Below are 22,592 nucleotides of genomic sequence, written 5' to 3'. Positions count from 1 at the left end.
TTTAGGAAGAATTAGAAATTACTTTAATATGATTGTGTCCAACTACTATTTCTAAAATAATTAGAAATGAATAATGTCTATCCATGCCAAACTAAATAAATAATTAAAAAAAACGAAATAAAAAAATAAATATATTGTATTCTGGGGACAGGGTGGCCACAATACAATTGATTTAAGCATTTAAAATGATTTAATTTAATCTAATGCCCTTATTTAGCCTACATTCTTTAAGTACATTATTTATTTTAATAAACATTGTTGCAATAGTGCATTATGATCGATTATGATTGTCATTTGGGTTTTTATTTTGAAAACCGGGACCGGAAGTTGTAGTCTGGGTGTATCTGGTGCCTTGCTGCTGCTCGTTACTGGTAATGGGCGCTGGAGGTGGCTTTAGGACCTCGCGGAGCGTTTCATTGAAGCACATGGTCCCCACTCATAAGACAACACTTCTCGGCAGTAATTGCCCTGGAATTGATGTCATTCCAGTGGGTGACTGAAACAGCAGCGGCTTGTGTATTTGTCACTGTTTTAACCGCTCGCTCCTCATTTCCCCCCTTCACATTTCTCACTTTTTTTGCGCGAGGCTTTGGACGTCTGTGAATGGGGGAAAGTGCACGGAGTTGAATCAGCTGTTCCTCGGGATTTCCTACGGCACCGCTCATATACTTGATCATATTTCAGGAAGTCGTTTTATTTTTTTTTGGAGGGGTGTGTGCGTGTGTGTGAGGGGAGAGACTCTTGCACATCAGCTGTTGTTGGATTGTATGATGGTTGCGGTGCAGTGAAAACAGTTGGCCAGTCCTGTCCACTGTTCAGCCGGGCATCATGAACCTCGGGAGCCGGAGTCTGAAGTTTATTTTGACAGCACTTCAGGCTTTATCCGTCTCGGTGTGTGACAGTTTGCTCTCCAGATCTCCTAAAGGTAAGAGGAGGTCAAGATAGATTCTCTCTAAATTGATTTTTTTCTTAATTGATTTTGGTCTTTTCAACGGGAACGTGAAGAAAAAGCTTTCATGTGCATTTGAAATGAACCTGCCTCCCATTTGCCATGATGCATTTAGCATGCAATGTGTTTATTCTATTCAACTCTATTCTATTGTTCATTTGTGTCTCCCCTTTGGCTTTTGGTACATCATGTTTTATGGAAGCCTTTGTTAGTACACCAGACTTACAGATCTGTAACACATGTTTGGGCAGAATATAACCCTCTCCAGTGTAAACAAGCTAAATTCACGGCTTTCTCTCCAGTAGATCTGTGCATGAAAAGCAGAACATAACATTTTAGCTCGCAGTCCATCCAGTGTGCACCTCAGAGGAGAGGAGACTCTGTATAATTGATGATGCAGAAACTCTCTTTGGTAATCAGTGGTAGCACTTGAGGCATTTCACAGGCGCTTTAAGCATACTTCAGTTTTTCAAGGCACTTCAAACATACTTCAATTTTTCAATTATGGATGAATTCCTGGGTTATTTTAGCGGTAAACATAAAATAAAAAGTCACATTGTTAGTTTGAACCTAAGGAGTCAAGTGGCTTTTTAGAAACCTGTAAATTGATGTTTATTAGGCTATAGCTGCTTGAAAGACATATCCAAATGTGATCTCAGAGTGTGTTTGTGTGCAAGCTTGTGTGTGTTTGTCTATGATTGCAAGCCTTTGGGCTGTGGCTCATGACATCTCAGTCACCACTGTTCCAAGCCCTAGGTGAGATTCAACAAAGGACACCACACACAGAATGTGGAGGAGTTGCACTTGAGTATTGAGCGCCCACAGAAAAGTTTTTTTTATTTATTTATTTATTTTTACATCTGAACACGCTACCAGTCACGACACTCACTACTGTGGAATCCTGGGAATTAATTACCAGCAAGGGCAAATGTGTAAAAATAAAAAATAAAGAAAGGAATCAAAGTGTGAGGAAGTTGTTCATTTATTCATCAACGGTTCGTCATCAGAAGTTTGCCTTGATGGGTTCGTTCTACTGAGTTCAGAGTCGTTAAAAACCATCAGCACCAGTTTATATTGTGTGTGTGCGGCTGGTAAAGTCTTGTATCGGCAGGATATTTACGTGCTTTGGGGGTAATTTGTGCTGATTGAGATAAATGGATGGAGAGATGTGTGAACAAGTGGACAGAAGATGAGATTGCTGACGAAATTTAGGATGATGCCAATGCTCAAAAACGTAATCAACCCATTCATTGTTTAGGCTATTAAATCAACTCAAAGATGAGGAATTATATAGTTAATTATAAACTGAACATTGGGCAGATGAAACAAGCAGTCTGGAGATGCTACCTTGGGCTTTCAGAACTTGTGAGTCACATCTTTTGGACCACTTATAGACAAAGTGCTGGATTAAAGAAAAATAATGAGTTGCAGCTTTCCTTATGTTAAAGCGTAATGAGTGTGAATCATTAGTGCACCCTTTTATGAGTCCCTACATCTTTGCTGTCAGGATTTCAAGGCTGCTAAAAAAAAAAAAAAAAGATGGAGCTGTTCAGCTCCACGCAACGTCATGTTTGCATGCATATTTCATGACACCGCCCCTTGAGCTTTCTTGTCGGTTTTCCTCTCCCTGTCTGTCTTGTGCATGTTTCTGTCCTAGCCGGGGATCATTTGTGAGTGATTTCCTCTGATGGTTGACACACTTAGTGTCAGCCAGTATTTACTAGCCAGCTGTACAGCTTCAACTAACATGACTCTGTCTGCCTCGAGCCCTGCATGCAGCTTTGCGTGCTGCACGCTCAGACAAATGAAAGTTGAGCTGAGAATATATTTTTGGACTGTAGTAAAACATTCCTTCAGCAAACAGTGTCCTCCCCCAGAGAGACATTATCGCCATGATGTGACCCATCTCAAGTCAGAGCCATTTAGTATCTTTTCAGTATGAATGGATTCGGATCTTCCAGATGAGTTGTTCAGGATAGTTAAGACCCAGGAGGCCGGTAAGAAGAGTTGGCTGATTCATGGTTGTGCATTAAGACAGATTGATCAACCAGTTACTGTTCTGCAGTGGGGATATTTATACAGGAGGGGGGGAAATAGCTAGACTGTGCTCATGTGGCCTAACCCTACATGTGTTGCATTACTTTCTTCCAAGCTGCTCTGGACTCATTTGACCCCCCCATAGAAAAGCTTAACACACAAGCTGAAACCTGATGCTGGCTCTGGACTTTCTCATTGGACTTTCACACCCAGTCAGGTCAGAGTTGAGCTCAGCACGACTCTCCCCCAAGCGTCTTCTCTCTTGTCCGATCAGAGGGCCCAGTTGGCTCAGATATCTGTTGTCAGTGTCAAATCTATCTGGGTTAGTTCAACTTCCACCCCATCAGTGTTTCACGAAAATAAAAAAAAGAGTCTTTATAAGGCTGCTCTGGTCAGTTCTTGTGTTCTGCTTTGCAGCACTTTTTAGGTGTAGCATAATGAGTAACATATGCTTTATATATAATGTCAGATAACTCTTTCTCTGGCCACAAGAATCAATAACTGCATACCATTTAGATTAGTAGTTCCAAGGTTTTCCTTTTCCATATGGTGATTCACTGGAATGACTTGCAATGACACTAGAGCTGAGCCATTGCTAATGTTATTAGTTTTACCCATGAATGTGGTTTCACCTGTGCTTTTTAGTAAAGATGCTATGAAAGAGACCCAATAGCTCCTTTTAAAGGTACTATGTGAAACAACTTACATGTATGGATTGATTTGATTTGATTTTGTATTTGCAAATAGGTGATCGTATTGTAATGTAACACTGAAAAACAGGGTGCCTTGTCTCCCTTCTGCTTTCTACAGCGCCAACATTGTGCAAAATTAGCTAACATTAGCTTAGCATAAGAGAGTTAGCAAGAGGTTAGTTAGTTTTTGTTCACTTTGAACTAATCTTTTATATGACTGGGAAGTAATGAGTTTTCAGTGAGTGATTCGTTCATTTTCACGCGTTCCCTCATCGCATGGTAGCTGCAGGAAACAGAAATGATTAGTTCGCAACTCAACTAAACATCCTCAAGTTTGAGTCGTTCGTTCATTTGTCACGTGACAGGCAGCTCAGCCACAGGGCTGTGGGCGCCGCACTAGTTAAAATGAAGAAATTACTTTAAAAAAGATTTGTTCAATTTACCATCCGAGAGTCAGTGATCCGAGTCAGTAAAACGAGTTGAACTTCCCAACACTAAATGTTGACCAGTGTTGGGGAAAACTAAATGTTCAACATCAGCAGGGAATTTGATTCATGGACGGACTTTTGTTTGGTTTTAGAGATCAAAACCGACCACAAGCTGTTTTGTTTTTCTTCTTTTTTTCTTCGCTAGCTTGCTCTCTAACATTATCAATAGCAATATCAGAGTAGATATGTTAGTTAACTAGCTTGCCAACTTACATATCTACTCTGATATTGATCAGGTTAGCTACATTAGCACCATTTTAAAGCTACGTTATTAAAAAGCGGAGGTGCATATCTATTGCTTTCATTGCTGAGCAGTTAGTATGCACATGCTTTTACATAATGTGTCATATGATTCATTGCTTGAGAAAAATATTAATTATTGGTATTCAGGTATTCATATCTACTTTGTCAAAATGAAGAAGAATAAGTGAATGAAGGTGAATGGAGTTTTAAGTGTATTGTTAATATTTACTCCTTATCACCTCTTTGTTTGAGATAGAATTGAATAAACGTTAAAGCTGCTGTAGCAGATATAAACTTCTTTCACAGTTTTTTAATTAACAGGAAACCAAGATTGCACTTGTCACATTATCTGTGTTAATTTATTCATGTTGTTTGCAACTGGAAAATCATCTCAGTGTTCACATTTTTTATCCTGCCAGAGTAGAAAATAGTAATCAAGAACAGGCGCTAATTGTGATACCAGATTGACACACTATAGGTGTTAAGTGGAAACATTTCCCAGTTTGACTCGATTCCTAGACTGAATACCAGCCATCGCCTCCCACTGAGATTTGAAACACAGAATTTCATGTCTTAGATCCAGAACATGTGTCTCAGACTTCACCTCCCTGCTCTTTAATGAGAGTGGACAAACAGGAACAGGACAGGTCACCTCCTATCTGGGTAGGATTCTAACAAATTGGCCCGGGCTAAATCCTGCTGCAGCCAGTTGATTTGTCAGCATCTGTCTGTGTGTTGTTGCTCAGGCAGACTTTTAAGTGAAGTAGAGCAAGCACAAAGAACATAAAGAAGAAAGCGCCAGTCTGAGATTGTTAAATGTTTGGGTTGGTTGGTTTGAGGTTTTCTTAAAAAACCACAGTGAAAACGGCATTACTTGATTAATATTATAACATCCAGCTGATGTTGCTTGTCTTGTTTACACATCAGTCCAAAGACCGGAGGTATTCAGTTTACAATGATATAAATATTGCTTAATTGGTGACTTAAAGAAACAGAATCTTGTTTTTCTGAAGATCAAATAATTGATTTATCAAGTGTAATCCTTCAGCTATGTGACTGTGCCACTACATACTGTACAATAATTGTGGATGTATGATGATGTGGCAGTTGTCCCCGCCCCATGTTGTTCTGTCTGTCTATCTGCCTGCTGTGGTTTGAGGTTTTTTCTTGTTGTTTTTTTCAGTTTCAGAGCGCTGTAAATGAAATCCATCATAAGGGCCATATTAACAAGCTTTCACACAGCTCTGCTCCGGAGGCTCTCCGGCTCTGACCTTTGTTGCTAAGGCTCACAGGCTCCATGCCAGGCGACGAGCACAGCCCCTCACAGCAGGGGAAGCGTAACAGTGTCACCCGCCGGGGGCATAACGGCACCGGTTCTCGGACAACATTAACCTCCTGCTGAGCCAAGGGGAATTTTTGCTGCAGGACCATCTATTTCCCATAGAGTAATTATGTGCTGACATCATTCTAGTTTGACAGTAAATGAGTTCAGGTGGGGGTAGAAAGGAAGCAAGAGAGAGAGAACACAAAAGAGCTATTTACCAGTAGAGGGAGCCCAGTGTTAAACGGCTTGATTATGACCCTGAATATGCTCTAAAAAATCATCCGCCTATAAATCCAACCATTAACAGCTCTCATTGGTGTGACTTTTGACACACTGCTACCTTATTAGATTTGATTTAAGGAGACCCTGTGTCCATTTTCTGCAGATTCCTATTACCATGATGTCACCTACAGGTTTCTAGGTTTCCTGCAGCCCTCAGGGTGTTGACATAATGGCCCCCCAAATGGGTCAGATGTTTACCGTGGAGTCGAGCCAAGATTACCAGGCACTTTTCACCTTTGCTCTGTAATCCCCATGAACCCTGCACTGCACACATTACAGTGAGCACGGTGAAGATTAGTCGACTAGGTGATCAACAGAACATCAACTCCTTCTTTCCCAAACCATGTTTTATATCATTTAAGGCTCCAAGTTTTAATTACTTTCATCTGCAATTAATTTGTGCCTTTTTTAGTTGTGGTTTGAATCACCAGTTGCCCCACAATACGATTTTATCCCGATACTTGAGTCACAATGCGATATTATTACGATTTAAGCATTTTACGATATGGTGAGTATTGCGGTACAATATATTGTGATTTAACTGTTTAACTGTTCAGTCTTTTTATTTCTCCACTATGAGAGTCAAACCCACAGACTGACCAACAGAGTTTTCAGTCAAACTGAACTTAACTGATATCAAACATGTATGGTAAATGGACTGCACTTATATAGTGCTTTTTTCCAAAGCGCTTTACACTACAGACTCATTCACCCATTCACACACACATTCATACTACCAGGGCACACTGGTGCCACCTGCCACCATTGGTAATTCATTCACACAATGCAGCATCAGGAGCCATTTGGGGTTCAGTATCTTGCCCAAGGATACTTCGACATGTAGACTGCCATGGTCAGGGATCGAACCTCTGACCTTCTGATCAGTGGGCCACCCCCCGTATGGACAGGAACAACTGCAGCAATTTCTCAAACTTTCCTCAACTTTAAGCATCACTGCTCGGAATGTTTTTGAATGAAACATTAAAAAAAAGCCTAACTTTGCAGTGTTATGTCAACAACTTCATGACACGATATCTGACACACACTTTGCCTATAGATTCCTTAGATCTTCTAGTTTCACACGATACCAGTATCTCCAGATTATTCCTAAAAGTGAGCCCGATACAACCTAAAAAAAACACAAAAAAAACAGCGAAAATACTGCTGGGCCGCCCGTTGGAACACTAAGTATCAATACGACCATATATATAATTGCCATGCAAAATATCGATATACTTTGCTCTATTGATCCCCCCCCCCCCCCCCCCCCCCCCCCCCACCTCTAATAAAATGTAGAAAATGGTGCTCTCTACAGGTTCCCATAGCCCAAGGTGACATCCTGAAATTGTGTTTTGTGGCATCAATAGTCCCAAGGATATTATTTTTGTTATTATTTAAAAAAAACAAATCAGCAAATGCTCTAATTTGAGATCCATTAGAGCATAATTCCTTAAAAATAACTAAACCTATGCATGATTAATTCTTTAATCATCAACTAATCAATTACTATTTGAGTGGAAAAATAGTTTCTGCACTCATAAAATCTAATATGTTGGGGTTCTAGACCTGATCAAAAACAAGCATACATCTTGGTCTTTTGGAACCTGAGATGAGCATTTTTCATTTTTTGGGGGGGATATTTTATAGAATAAGGAACTCATCGATTTGGATTAATAGCCGTCAGTAATGACAATAATGATTTGTCCAGGCCCAGAGCAGATGATGAAGGCGAGAAAGAGATAAGAAAAGGCAGCTGAGTTCATTGCTTTTGTCTCCAAGGTCATTTATGAAAGAGCGTCTGCCTCCTCCCAGTGTATCATTCATCATTCTATTCCCAATCACCATTCTGTTTGAATTAGCATAATTTGCCTGCTCTGATTGGGGATAAATTGAGTTCGTGGTATGCCTGTCAATCACCCATTATTAAATGAACAATAGCCATAAACATTGACCAAGTTTCCCCCCTGTGGGCTGATGTCAGAACCAACTTTTGGCTCAGAAACTTTGCTGGATCATGTCCCCAATCCTCTGATTAAAGACATCCACCAAATCTGGATAAAAATGGCTGTGGATACATGCCCTTGATGGAGAAAAAGTGGCAATTTTATTAGATTTGCTTGATCAAGAACACATATGGAACCAGGGAAAGAGTCATGTATTTTTTAAACTTTTGTGTGTCTTTGTTGTGTCATAGCTTTGCTCAAAACAGGCCAATCTAAGCTCATCAGTCTGTAATTAATTCCACATGCTCTTATTTCAAGCCCATTTCCTTCTAGAGTTTTGAGCAGTAACTAAACAGTGTCCACCCGTATCAAACAATGCTGGAATCATCTCAAGTGGGTCTCCTCCACATTTGTTTTTCTACCGTTCAGGGGATTTTGCATGTCAAAGAGTGTCATTCACGCTGCCAAAGGCGTTGTTTTTCATTTTCAGTCTGACATATTCTCAAGATCGGAGAGAATTGCTGTCAGAGTGACTTTGGAGTGTGTCCTTGTGTGTTTTTCCTGCGCCAGCCATCAGGCGAGGGCGACTGTGATTAGGAGTGCTCTTTATTGATGTGCGCATGTGTGTGTAGCCTGCATCCCGTCTCAGTGAGGACCATGTGCACACGTGGGGGGCACGGCCTCATCAAGTGTGCAGATGAAAAGAACAGCATGCCATTTGAGTTTGAACAGCAAAGATTGTTTTGATGAATATATTATTTCATGGTTGCCTGTCAAAGGAGTGAGTTGCAGTAAGTTGCGAGAAAGCAGGCTCCAAAGCCAAACAGTTGTTGATTTGTTTTGGTGGAACTGAGTGAGGAAGGAAGGACATCTGCAAAGAACTGAGGAAGGTCATGCACTCCCTTGGACCACTGGCTCATGGGCTGTGGAGAAAGCATTAATTTGGAAGCACTGGAAAAAAACAAAACAGGAAAAGATCCACTGTGAAATACCATCAGGAACTTTAAAATACTCCAGCAAGCACAGCTTTAGTATAGCCAGCTAGATATCAAGGTTAAATGCAGACACACCAAAAGAACCAGCCAGTGTCGCCTCACGTCACATGTGTCTGGGTCAACAAGTTGCACCTGAACACACCGCAAAGACTACAGACAACATCCAGCAAACACGTACCTTCTCCGCCTGCGTGAGAGGAAATAACTAATACATTTCCGATAAATTTCCAGAGACTTTGCATGGGAAGTTAAGCTGGGGAATTTTGGAAATATTCCAAATTGGAAACTTTCCATGGGAATTAATGAGAATGAATGGGAATGAATGGAAATGTATGGGAATTAACTGGAAATCTGGGGTAATTTTATAAATAAATCATAAACAGACATCCAGGCAAAATAATACCCTTAAAAAACATGAGATTTCAACAGATTTATTTGTAGGTAGAACTTAATCAAGTTTTAATTATTTTATTCAACAATAATTCATTTCAACAATCATTCATTTCATTTAACAACAAAAACATGAAGGTGGAGTTAAATATATCTCATACCCCAACCCACCCTTTTAAACATTAAGTAAAAAGGGGCCTTAAAACCAGCCAGGACTTAGTTAAAAGATTTTTAACCTTTTGCCTTGTGACCCTTGCAACCCCTTGGGGGTTCACAAACTCTGACCTAACTCTTCCGTCCCGTATGACCCCACAGGTCATGTGCTCCTCCCCTCTAATATGACCCACAGAAGGCTTTCCTAAATTGGCGCCCTAACCCGTGGCAGGAGATCAACATCTCCTCATACCTAAACGTATTGTGAAAAGGTCGCAGTTTGGTTGGGTTTAGGCACCAAAACTACTTGGTTCGGTCTAGGAAAAGATCATGGTTTGGGTTAAAATAAGTACGTTTGTTACATAACTTTAGTTGCATACAGTCGTTAAGTTAGAAGATGAATTAAATCAAAATAGCTCAATATGGACTTTTGGTTACACATGGGTCAAAGTTGTGTGTTTGATTAACTTGTCAATACACCTCAAGCTGCTTCCTACGCAGACTTTTTCACTCTTTATATTACTCGGTCAGAATGTTTACAGCCACTAGAGGTCCCCCTCACAATAAATGTACATATGGGTGATAAAAAGCTGCTTCTACAAACAACCAATGGGGTTTATTTTGGAGGGAAGACAGTCTCAGCATCACCAAATCCATTCTGAATACGTTACCCCACTAAAACAACCAAACAATGGCAGTATGTTGTACAGCCATAATGGAGTACATAATAGATGTTGTTATTTTTTTACAACTCTTCTGGGGAAAGCTTAATTAATTACTTTATCCAGTCATAGGTCTGTGTAACATTTCAGTCACCCACGCAAGAACAAACACACACACAGTCACATTTCCACGTACACAGACACACAATCCTCCCACCTAGCATTGACTTTATTGCGGCAATATAAATGGCACAAACTCTCCTTGTGTACACTGGAGCATAAAGGGAGCTGATCATGGCCAGAACTCTACTTTATTAAGACCTCTGTTTACACTCTCCTTTATTGAACATATAAATAAGGCTTTGGGTTCTGGTGCCACTTTTACCGCTCCCTAATGCTCCTGGTGGCTCCTATAACATTGGAGCTAACAAAAGCCACTCACACACTCCACACACCACAGCCTCGCTTTGCTCCAGCTTTACCAAATGTCTCTCCCATGCACGAGGGGGAAAAACCGGAGCCTGCAGACTAGTTTCCACTAATATAATGCCATTTATAAGGGTGAATTAAACCTCATAGCACACCACATTAACAAAATGGTCATTCACTTGTGGACTTTGAAGTCAGGGAAGCAAACGCTATACGGTTGTGAACCCCGTCTTCAAAGTTTGATGTGGAGCACGCCACAGAAAAGGTCGTTCCATTTGTGTGTGTGTTTCCTCGTACATCAGCTAACCACACTGTGGACTTGACCTTTCTCTGTCAAAACTTCTCTGTTTTTTTCTCTCCCATCTGTTGTGTTTATCCATCCGTGCTTCTCACAGAGGTTGTCACGCATTTCTCTTACTCAGCATGCCCACCTCCCCCAGATGGTGTGGTTTTCGAGGACTAATGAGGGTTAGGGTGCTTCTCCCGCTGTTGTGTGGGTGTGATGCCGTCCCTTTCCCTGCTAGAGCCTGCTTCTCATCATCAGGCCGGAGCTGGATGAGGACTGCTGAGCTGGTCACCTCTGGCTCTCCGCTATCAGCTGGAGCGGCTTTGTGATGAACTCCAGAGTGGTGGTTTCCTCTGAGGAGAACCAGAACAAAGCTCAGCTGGGGGTGGGACTGCGCCTGACCTGGGTTATTAATGCCGGATAATAAGCAGACTCAGCAATTTAGCTGTGTGAGTCATGCGTAGAGAGACAGAAGTGATGTGAACCTCGAAGGAATAACCTTGAATCTGCTGGAAATCATAATCTCTGTTCCCATGAGTGTGTTTTGTGTTTATATGTGTTTGAAATGTGACTCAAAATGAAATCCCAAGTTCAAAACATACCATAAATTATGCCCAGACCACACACACACACACACACACAACTTCTCACAAATCAACTGACATCACCCTCAAACTAAATCTGTGTCCCCGCTGTTTGGAAACACTCGATTGAGCATCAGTGGAAGAAAACAAAAAAAAAACAACCAAGCAAACATTTGATTTAGGATGTTTGCACTGAAACAAATGGTGCTAACAACCCCTGCTGTTTTAGTAAAGGACCCAAGCTCTGAAATAACTTCCCCGCTGCAGGGAGCTGATTACTGCAGGGAGCCATGTCAGTAATGTCCTCCAGTGGCTCACTATTGCATTTAGACTCTCTGTGTGCTCATGATGTACTGTTTAGAGCGATTGCAGCTTCTGTTTCAGTTATAAGTGGTAGGTTTCTTGGGAAAGCGGCTGTTTTTCTGCCACTTCATGTCCTGGCGGCACGCTTGGGGACGCCAGTATTGGATTTGGGGGTGAATATATTCTTAAATAACTGGCAACACAGCACAGCTCCGAGAATTGTAGCCACTCGGAGGCTCAGTAAACACCCTGTCAGAACACAGAGAGAGAGGAGATAAAAGCATGCTGGGAACAATGCCCCAAAGCTACGTCTAATCCCTGCACTGCATCCTGGACACTGGCCCTGTGTTAGGAGTTATCACAGCGGCAGCAGCAGCAACCCCTGCTCCACGCTCAAAACTCTCCGTTCCCGAACTGTGGAGATTTATGTGGCTTGAGCGGCAGAGGGGGTGGTTACGGTTTCGCCACAGGCTTCGGCTCTCGGTTCTTGATGTCTGAGAGTGCTGATTAGTGCTGTTGTATTCATGTCTTAATGGCAGAGGAGAGACAGGCTCCATTCTACTGGTGGCCCGTAAAAAGGAGGTGAACATATGTTCAGGAAGAGCAAGGACGTATCGGAGATGGCGTTTTGTCAGCGTAGATAATTGTTGGTTATGGAAAAGAAAAACATCCAAAGAGTATCATTTGTGTGCCGTGACACAGAAAAAAAACATCAAATACAAGTACTGTGATTTTGTTTAAGTGACACTTAATATTACAAGGCAGCTGTACTGTCAGGTTGTGTTTTGATGTGGTTTAATGAACACCAGGCCTCTAATAGCGGGGAGGAATTCATTATTAGTATTGTTTGTAGAAAAATCAGTAAATGATAATCAGAAAATGTTCCCATTGTGTCCACAAAAGCGGACACGGTCTGGTTTTACACATGCTGAGAGAGTTCAGAGTAAAGGAGGAACACTTTGAAGTTTTCTGTATATCACATGTTATTTATGTTTTCTGTTGCAGGGGATCTTTTGAGCACGACTGTTCAACACAGACCAACCGCAAAGCAGAAACACTATGGGACTACAGTACCTCTGCAGCTTGTTGGACAAGACTGGAAACCAATCAGCCGGCTCAAACCCCAGGTGAAGACAACATAAAAATTAAAGAATTCTCTGCTTATTCTATGTGACTTCCAGTTATCTATCCAGCCTGTTCTTCCATCAAAAACGTCAGTATAGGTCGTGTGTACAGGCAGTGAAAAACGAGCTATGTCTCCGTACTTCCACAGTCTGTTGTAATGCATCTGCCGCCATCTTGCTGACGTAGTAGTTATTGACAGCCAAGCGAAATTTAAGAGGGCATATTCCTGTACAGTTGGAGGCAGGGCTGTGGATGGGTCAAACAAATGCCAGACTTTCACCCAGGAGAGCAGGGTTTGTGTCCCATGTGAAAACAAAAGTAAACCATTTTTATCTTAAGTTATGTTGTTAACGTAAGTTACGTGAATCACGTTTTTGAAGGTAACTTACATTTTTTACCTAACTTGCGTCAGTCACGTGACTCTTGAAACTACTTCACTTCCAGCATCTATTTACATTTATTTACTGTTTAAACTAGAGGTGGGGAAAAAAATGGTACAGCAGTATCATGATATTCTGCGTGGCAATATTCTATGGATTCATGGCCGCTACCGCTACCGGTACCGATATTTAGCATTCTGATGGCCGGCGGGCCATCAGTATTTTTACTACCTTTAAGGAATATACTGGACGTACTGGTATTATATGAAACTAGAAGTTCTAAGGAGTCTACATGTGCGTCAGGATAGCAGGTCGGGAAGTTGTCGAAATAATGCTGCAAAGTTAGGCTTTTTTTATGTTTCATTCAAAAAAATTCAGAGCAGTGAAGCTTAAAGTTGAGGAAGTTAAAATGCTGCAGTCGTTGTCGTCCATACATGTTTGATATCAGTTCAGTTCAGTTTGACTGAATACTTTGTTGGTCAGTCTGTGGGTTTGACTCTCATTGTAGAGAAATAAAAACACTAAAGTTAGATGAATAGACTAGACTATAGAGATTTTTCTTATTTGACAAAAAAAATTCTTGATTGAATTTAATTTTGTGGACACAAAATGCAGTATCTTGGGGCCTCTGCTGATTCCCACCTCTAGTTTAAACTTTAAAACATAAATCCAAAGAAAGTGCAGCCTCTTTTACAACCAAGGACCACACATGTGTGCTATTTCCAAGAACGTATACCGTTGTACCGCGTGCCGCGATACGTACCTAAGTGCCGTAATTTGTGGTACTGACACACTACCTCTTCCGATGTTTATGTTGGAGAACTTGTTGATTTATCCTAAACTGGTCCAGATATCTTGATATTATTGTGGATAGTGTCTTAAAATCTGGCAATGATAGTTTTGGTCCCTAACAGATGACACCACTATGATATCCACATTTCTGTACACAAGATCTCTGCTCCCCAGGGAATGTAACCTTCTTATTTTTAATTATTTCTTCTTTCACCATCAAACTAAAACTTTGCACACATATCACTGTATTTTTTATAATCTGGCAGGCATTATGCAGACTTTAATTGGATTTGTGATATGTCAAAAACAAACAGAATTCTGGAGAAAATCAAAGAGCTAGTTCGCAAAAACAGAAAAAACTGTTTAAACTGAATAAACAAACACCATTTTTTTAAAATTAATTAATTTTCCCTTGAGAGCACAATTAAAATACATGATTCAGGATTTTTTTTAAAGTTTGATATATCCATCAAAATAACCCAACAGCAGTATGACTAATATTCAAAACGAAGATATCTGTCTAATGTTTCTCTCAAAACATAATTAACAGTTTTGTTGCATGGGAACGTTATTTTTTAGGAGACGATGGCTGACCAGGAATGTGCTCTTGCATGTATTTGCACTGGTCTCATTCTGTTAAATGAGGGTGCTGGGGTTTTTCATGCAGGGATAAAGTTGGTCTGGATGTGGCTTTAAAATAGTCAAATTGTAAGAATGCATTTCTGCTCTGTTTTTGTGTGTGCAGTCTTAAGGGGCTTGCGGGGAGTTTGATCTTTTGCCACCAATACATTTCTTAAATCTTTTGGTTTCAAAACTTAAAATCAAATGAAAGATCAGACCCATTTAAGGTTTTCACTTCATTGTAAATCTGATCAAGTGGCTCCAAATGAAGTCTTGATGGGTTATTCTTATATTCTCTTTTTGCATGTGGCCTAAAATTAAAGTTTATTGTCGCCACAGTGAATCATTTGAGTTTTGTAACGTTTAAATTGAATGCAAATTGAAATAAAAACAAGTATAGGGCTGCCACATGCAGGCACGCAGAGATAGCAGCCATTGTCTCTCTGCGTCCGGCTCAGTACATTTCAAACACAGACAGCTGCACAGTATCTGCATCCTTGGCTCTGTTTGGTGTTATAATCCCAGACTTCATAAAAAACAAAACACATAGCTGCCAGGCAGACTTAAAAAACACAGCTTGACTTTCCAGGTTGTGTTTTTTGAGTCAATTCATTAGTGAATTAATTTGTTCTGGCTAAACCAAACAGACTTGGTGCCACAAGGTTTCTTTGGGATGTTATTACCCAAAAAACAAAACAAAACAAATCAGTGAATTAAAAATATACTCATAATGAAGTTGAAATGGAATGCTGGTTTGAATATATTACTATTACTCCCTTTAATAAGAAGCCCAGATTCTATTTCCCCCCCTGAAGTTAGAAATGGCAGCCGTCATAAACATTATGCAGTGTGAGGGAGGCTGAAGCATGCTTATAGAAAGCTGTGTGAAGAGAAAATAGCTGGAAGTTTAGTCCCACATGGCTTGTGCAATGATACCGCCTAAAACCTTAAGTGTCCTGCTTCCATATCCTCTTATGATCCACTAGACATTCTTCTCCACGGGGGGTGATGGATGACTTAACCCAGAGCAGCGCTCTTTGCCACAGTTGACCCAGATTGAACTACGTGTGTGAAATGTGTTTGTGTGTGTGGTTGCCAAGCGATGGAAACTGTGACACAGAGGATTTTTTTATGTGTTTCTGTGCCTGAGTGCAGCACAAGAGAGGAGAGGGGTTGTGTGCTGACATGTGGACGTGTGTGTGTGTGTGTGTGTGTACGAGTGACAGGAGTGATGTACGACTATGTGCCACTTCATCCGACTCTAACGGAGACACACGGTCTCTCTCAGTGTTGTAACTCAGGGGTGCGAAGACTCGACTTTCTGCAGGATTAATGTCAAATGGAATAGAAACATAAAGCTAATCCTCTCAGCCCTTGTTCTAAGATACAAAGTCGCTTCATAAGGATTTCCGACCACTCGATTGAAAGCAGGCTTCTTGTGTGTTTTCTCACAGTGCTGGGTGGCTCAGTCAAAGCTCCGTCAGGATTGTAATTAAGCTTTTTGAGAGCTACTTTCTATTTCATTGCCACACGTTTGATTTATTTTCCCAAATTTGAACCATGCCAGCTACCAAAGAAGCATCTTTCCTCAATCAAAATGCTGTCTGCCTGACTCCATAACCAATCTTTGTCACCCTCTCTCCTGTCTGATTTCTCTTCAGAGTCACCCTGCCTCACTGAAGCTCCTGATTGAAGTGGAAGGTGAGCAGCTGCTCTTGGCTCTGGAGAAAAACGAGTAAGTGTTCCCCACATTCATACTTGGCCTTCGCTCGGAAGTGAGTGCTTTCTGCAGTACAAATGGGTGACATATGCACTGCCCAGGGGCTACAACTGGGGCTGTAGCCAAGTTGTGTGTCACACATAACAGCTAGGCATGAGGGAAGGAGGAAATCTTTCTCCCTTGCTCTGCTAGTGCGGGCATGGCAGTGCTCTCTGGGCTTTTGGTCTTTTTCGTGTGTTGAAACAAAGACTTGAAAGACAAGAATTCCAGAATACATCAGCAAGACGTTGATGAAAACCGACATCTTCCTCCTTCTTCTCCCTCTATCTTTTCATTTGATCTATTGGTATAACACAGGGGAGAAGGAGGCTTTGTTTGAACACAGCACACACTCTGCGCTCTGTATATTAAGACACTGTCAACACTGTCAGTCAAGGGACTGGCAAGGAGTGGGAACATCATTTGAGAGAGATCAGGTTATCTGGAATAGGTGCAGTCTGACAGACCTCTGAATGCGCTCGGAAGAGTATTTGTCATCTTTGCATTTTTACACAAGTGCTGACTGAATGTGGCCTCGGTCTCAGACAACCTCTGAGTCGAATGCGTTGCTGAGAAGAATGGGACGTGATTGATGGAGCAATATGTTTTCCATCCAGCTCTGCTGCCACACATGAGCAACCAGGAACAAGCAGAGCTGTCTGTGTGATAGAGAGAAAAAGGGAGCAGAGAGAGAGAGCAAGCGGATGGGTTTTTATGTCACACTCAGCCATGAATCTCACTTGTTTTCCCAGCTTAATATATGTAAATTCCACCTGCAGACTGTGGGACAAAGCTTTCAACACCGGCGACCGCAATTTTATGGCTTACCTACTTTGAAAATATTTTGATGGGAAATCACACTCGAGTCTTTCTGTTGAATAACAGGTGGGGATTTTGCAAAGCTGACTTGCAGACTGTCAAATTTTCACCCGCCTCATTTATAGCAGGGAATTACATACGTTCTCTTACAGTAAAAACACTTAATGTTAAAATAGGAACCCGACTTTCCCCCTGTGATCAGGTATTCTGCCCTACAAAGCCTAACTGCAGTAACTACATTTTTGGTCGAAATTGAGTTATAACTAAAAATGAACTCCTTGATGTCTGTTTTATCGTGTGACAAAGTTTTAGATTTAAATTTTGCTTTAATTCAGAGAAATGATGACCAAAGCAGACCACAGTAAGTTCACTTATTACGGTCTGATTTGTATAGTGTGTGTGTATGTATGTATGTATATATGTATGTGTATATATGTATATATATGTGGATATATATGTGTATATGTGTGTATATATATGTATGTATATGTATATATGTGTGTTTATATATATTTATATATATATGTATGTATATATATATATGTATATGTATATGTGTGTATATATGAATTTAAACATAAAACCAAAGCAGACTGCAGTAACTTCACTTTGACTGTGATATAGTGTAGACTTGGATTTCTTCATTGTGTTGAATAGTGAAGACAAGAAAAAGAGAAATGATAAGGTTATTTAATAGGGAAATTATTATCTAGATAGTGATCAAGTAAAAAAGTGAGATAAAATTATATTAAGACTAAAATATAACATTGTTTTATGATATTAAGTCTAAAATAAACAAATCTTTGAATAGAGTTGTAAAACACTTAAATACACTTCTAACAAAATCAACTTGAAAATGTTTATTCACTGAAAACAAAATATAAAATCTGAAAGAAAACAACAACATTGTAGTTACGGAACTCTGTTTTTGCATTACTATTAGAACCTTTTACAGTAATGCAAAACCAGAGTGTAGTAACTACATTTTTGGGGTCAAAGGTCAAATAAATCGGCATGATTTTTGAGTATAAAAATGACTTCATCAATACATGTAGAAATAAGTGTCGTATCACTTACATACCTATAACCCATTTGGCTGGCTAGTTAAAAAACATTAAAAACTTTAAAGCAGTTTTTCTCAGTTTTACCCTTTGCGTAGTTACTGCAGTTAGACTTTGTAGTAGTAGCAGTATAGTGGAGAAACACCTTGCATTCCCATGCATGGAGCACATGATCCGCATCCAGCACGGCTGTCATCGATGTCCGGTTAAATGTAAAGTCCACAGTTGAGCTGCAGCCTGGGGCCAAGAGGAACAAACAGAGATGACAGAGAGGTGCAATCTAGATCTTTCTAATGAGCTTGAGCATGATGGAAAGACTTTACTCAAACAAACCTCTGTGCATTCCAAATACCAATCTGTCAGATTTTACTCTCAACACTTGCAGCAAGTCTGGAGAACACGGCTTAATTACTGGCAAGAGGCTGTGTTTTCATCATCTGCGGATTCTCACACACCCGTGCGTTAAGTCAAAATAAAACTTCAAAAAATCAAAATAGAAGCTACTTTATTCCATGCATGTTTGACAAGACGAATCGCAAATAGGACGTGGATTTAAAAGGATGTGTGTCGCCGAGTGAGTTTGCTCTGCGGATCAGTGCACCAGAGCCAGAACCGAACCTGCTGTGCTGACATTAAGTGAGGGGTTTTTGTCTGAGGTTGCTGGCAGATTGGCCGCATGCCGCTGATGAAATCCAGTTGTTCAAACACAGCCGGCATCAGTAGAGGAGGGGGGGAATGTGGTCCAGAATTAAATGATTTGATTTAAACCCGCGGATTTATTTTTGTTTTCTCAGGTCTTTGTTAATAAATAGTGCTGGCAACCAAACACGAGTGAGGTGTGCTGCACAGCTGAATGCCATCGTTTCTGTTGTATTGAGAGGGGAACATGCTCAGCATGTGTCTGAACTCACATCACCCCGCTAGTGTAATAGAGAGGAGTGGAGGTCACTGAGGCAGGCTGCGGGGCATGACAACTTTATCACAAACAGCTTGAAATTGTTAAATGTTTTTTTTTTTTCTGGTTTTCAGAATATTGCCTGTTTTTTGCAAAACTTCAGTCATTCTTATTAAACTCTATCCTTCTAAGTGTATGAAGGGGTTCATCTTAAAGGTGCTGTACAAGACATTCAGATAGTAGTTTATAAAGAAATGCAAGTTACAGAGTCTTATTTGATTTTATTTACATAAAGAATACTTTTTGGGTTAATGCTAGAATCTTTAACTGCTTATCTGAACGTTGGGGGGCTGGAGCCAATCCCAGCTGACATTGGGCGAGTGGCGGAATACGCTCTAAACAGGTCATCAAACTATCACAGGGCCGACACAGAGACAGAAAACCATTCACGTTCTCATTCACACCTAGGTACAATTTAGAGTTACCAATTAAATGTCTTTGGACTGTGGGAGGAAGCCAGAGGACTGGAGAAAACATGCAAACTCCACACAGAAGAGCCGCAAGCCGGAATCAAACCAGCGACCCTCTTGCTGTGAGGCGAGAGTGCTAACACCACCATCTAGCCCACTACGTTAGAATTGCTTGAGTCATTCATTCATTCGTTTTCCTTAACCGCTTATCCACACTCGGGTTGTGGGAGCTGGAGCCGATCCCAGCTGACTTTGGGCGAGAGGTGAGGTTCACTCTGGACAGGTCGCCAGACTATCACAGGGCAGACACACAGAGACAGATAATCACGCTCTCAATCACACCTACGGACAATTTAGAGTCACCAATTAAACCTTTTTCTTCCCTAAAGAGACGTTTGCAGCCAATCACAACCCAGACTCTGAATGTCAATCAAACTCTGGTGAGAGCTGTATGGAAGCAGTCCTTGTCTAGACTAGATTTTGTTGAGCAGTCTCTGGCTACACGATGGTGTTAGCACTCTCGTCTCACAGCAAGAGGCTCGCAGATTTGATTCCGGCCTGCGGCTTTTCTGTGTGGAGTTCACATGTTCTCCCTGTGTCAGTGTGGGTTCTCTCCATGTCCTACGGCTTCATCCCACAGTCCAAAAACATGCAGCTTTGGTTTAATTGGTGACTCTTTATTGTCCGTAGGAGTGTATGAGAGCATGAATAGTTGTCTGTCTCTATGTGTCAGCACTGTGATAGTCTAGCGTCCTGTCCAGAGTGTACCCCGCCTCTCGCCCAATGTCAGCTGGGATCGGCTCCAGCCCTCCTTGACCCGAGTGCAGATAAGTGGTTAAGGGTAATGAATGAATGGATGAATAAACTTTCAGTCTCTTCAATGTGTTGCTTTGGATTGGTAACTGAAAGTGTGAAGGTTAGAGCTCAGATATTTGAAGGTCTCATGTTTAACCTTCAACTTGAGCCCTGTTGTAACAGCGTCTTCTTCTCAGAAAGTCTAGTTATAGCTTTAAGGAATTAAATTTGCCCTTCATAAACTACACACTGAACTAAAAGTTTTATCCTCCAGTCTGTGACTTTTTAAACTCATTTCGATGTAGATAATAAGCAGAAAATGTCAGTCAGTTTTATTCATATTCCTACAAAGAATCCTGATATTCTGATCTTTCAAAGACCCGAGCACCATGCTGAGCTGTCACATACCATCAGTCCATTTATGATAACTTTAAGAGAGACATATATACTCTTAAAAGAAGTTGTGAACTATTGACTCAATATGGTTTTATTCCTCCTCATGATATATATCTTTATAAGTAAAATGTCACCTCTGTGGCATTCTATCAGTGTAGCATTATAACTGTTTCCTTGTATTTTGGTTTTACTGTTGTTTTTCCCATTCAATATCTGAGAACATGTGTGCTGCTTGCAATAAAAGCACTGTTTCTTACTGATGGTGAGCTGTGCAGTGTCAGTAGCACAGATGACATTTAGAAAGCCTGGAACATGATGAAAAACTACACTTGATACTACAAAGCTAGAGTGTTTGTAAGCCAATATGGAGCGTTGTTTGGTGTGTCTGCTCTTTGGCATTAAGGGCCGCCGAAGCAGGAGACACAGGCGTCAGATATTCCTACATTTCTGAACACCCTTTGAAAGCAGCCTGTTGTTGGAATGGAAAGGGCACACACAGCCTGGAGCGACATTTCAACCGTGTGAACCAGCGCTCCAAACGGTGGTTCAAGAGATGTCTGCCTCCAAGATCAAGGCCCCATCCGTGTGGAAATGTTGGTATTTTATGCATTCAGTGTATTGCTGCGTCTTCAAATTTTAAAGTTGCAAAGAAAAGTGATTAGTTCTAGTGTGAATTAACGATGCTTGCAGTTATTTATAAAAAAGATTTTTGTGTGCATAAAGAAAAAGCATCTACAGATCAGAACACTCAAGCATGAAGGACATATTCATTGTTATCTCCATCATCAATTTGGGCCACATGGGAAATAGTCAACAAAAAACAGCATGTACTCGAGACAGTATTGGTTTTAGCTTCCAGTATTTTTCTAATTTATTTTGATCATTAGCTACTGTAGTCGTCTGTGGTTGGAGTTGGATAAGCATTCATGCAAGAAAAAACAACAGTGACTAAAGCCCCGAAGCACAAGTTGATCTCACAAAACAACACTTCTTTAATGAGTAATTTGATTCCATTGTTCAATGCCGAACATATGAATCTTAGAATTTGGTGACAGGATACATTGACAAGGATTAAGGATGTGATCAAAATATAGTCAGCTCTCTGAAAAAGGTGGCATATAAAACTACCCGATCGAACCACAGTTGGCTTTAAAACATCCTGCAGGCAAAGTAAGTTCAGGTTTCACCCAGGACATTAATTAGCAGAGGTAGTAACGGTGCTGCTATCAATACGAAGGTACTGATGATAAAATCCAAGTCCAGCTGGTGAAAATTAAACTTTAAATGAACTTCAGTGCAGTGTTACCCCAACAGTATTGCTCATGTCTACTAGGTTTCCACCATTTTAAGTTTTCCTGACTTTGAAGTTGTTAATCAGGTAAGCCTGATCAGTGTTATCTGCCGCACTGATCCCCGGTGGCTTCTCGTCTTTCTCGGATCAGTGTAGTTAGTCGATGACTAAACAGAAGCTCCACATGGCATTTGCTTTTGGAAATACCACGTTTGTTCTTCATAGGGCTGAACTGAAAGTCTTTTCTTGCGGTTTATGAACTAAACTTTACAAGTCTGTCTTCATATTTTCAGCTGTGAGATGGGTTTTATTTGCAAGTTTGCTACGTTCCACAAGTTTCTTAACTTCTTTTGGTCTAATAAACTAAATAAACTCTGGTGAGAGGCTTTTTTCTCCCCAATTACTTTATTCTAGGCTAAAGTGAAACG

General features: G+C 40.7%; 1 protein-coding gene across 1 annotated transcript in view; it reads left to right on the top strand.

The window, feature by feature from the left end:
- Positions 1 to 460: 460 nt before the first annotated feature.
- The window catches only part of LOC131959680 (disintegrin and metalloproteinase domain-containing protein 12-like), an 89,609-nt gene continuing 67,477 nt past the window's right edge, over positions 461 to 22,592 (top strand). The window contains exons 1-3 of the mRNA XM_059324895.1: positions 461 to 925; positions 12,766 to 12,887; positions 16,340 to 16,413. Of these exons, the coding sequence (XP_059180878.1) occupies positions 829 to 925; positions 12,766 to 12,887; positions 16,340 to 16,413 (293 nt within the window). The 5' untranslated portion in view covers positions 461 to 828. The remainder of the gene's footprint in view (positions 926 to 12,765; positions 12,888 to 16,339; positions 16,414 to 22,592) is intronic.

This window comes from Centropristis striata, chromosome 21 (genome assembly GCF_030273125.1).
Source record: "Centropristis striata isolate RG_2023a ecotype Rhode Island chromosome 21, C.striata_1.0, whole genome shotgun sequence".
Classification (NCBI taxonomy): domain Eukaryota; kingdom Metazoa; phylum Chordata; class Actinopteri; order Perciformes; family Serranidae; genus Centropristis; species Centropristis striata.
The sequence above is the reverse complement of the archived record's forward strand: the minus strand, read 5'-3'. Positions and strand labels throughout refer to the sequence as shown.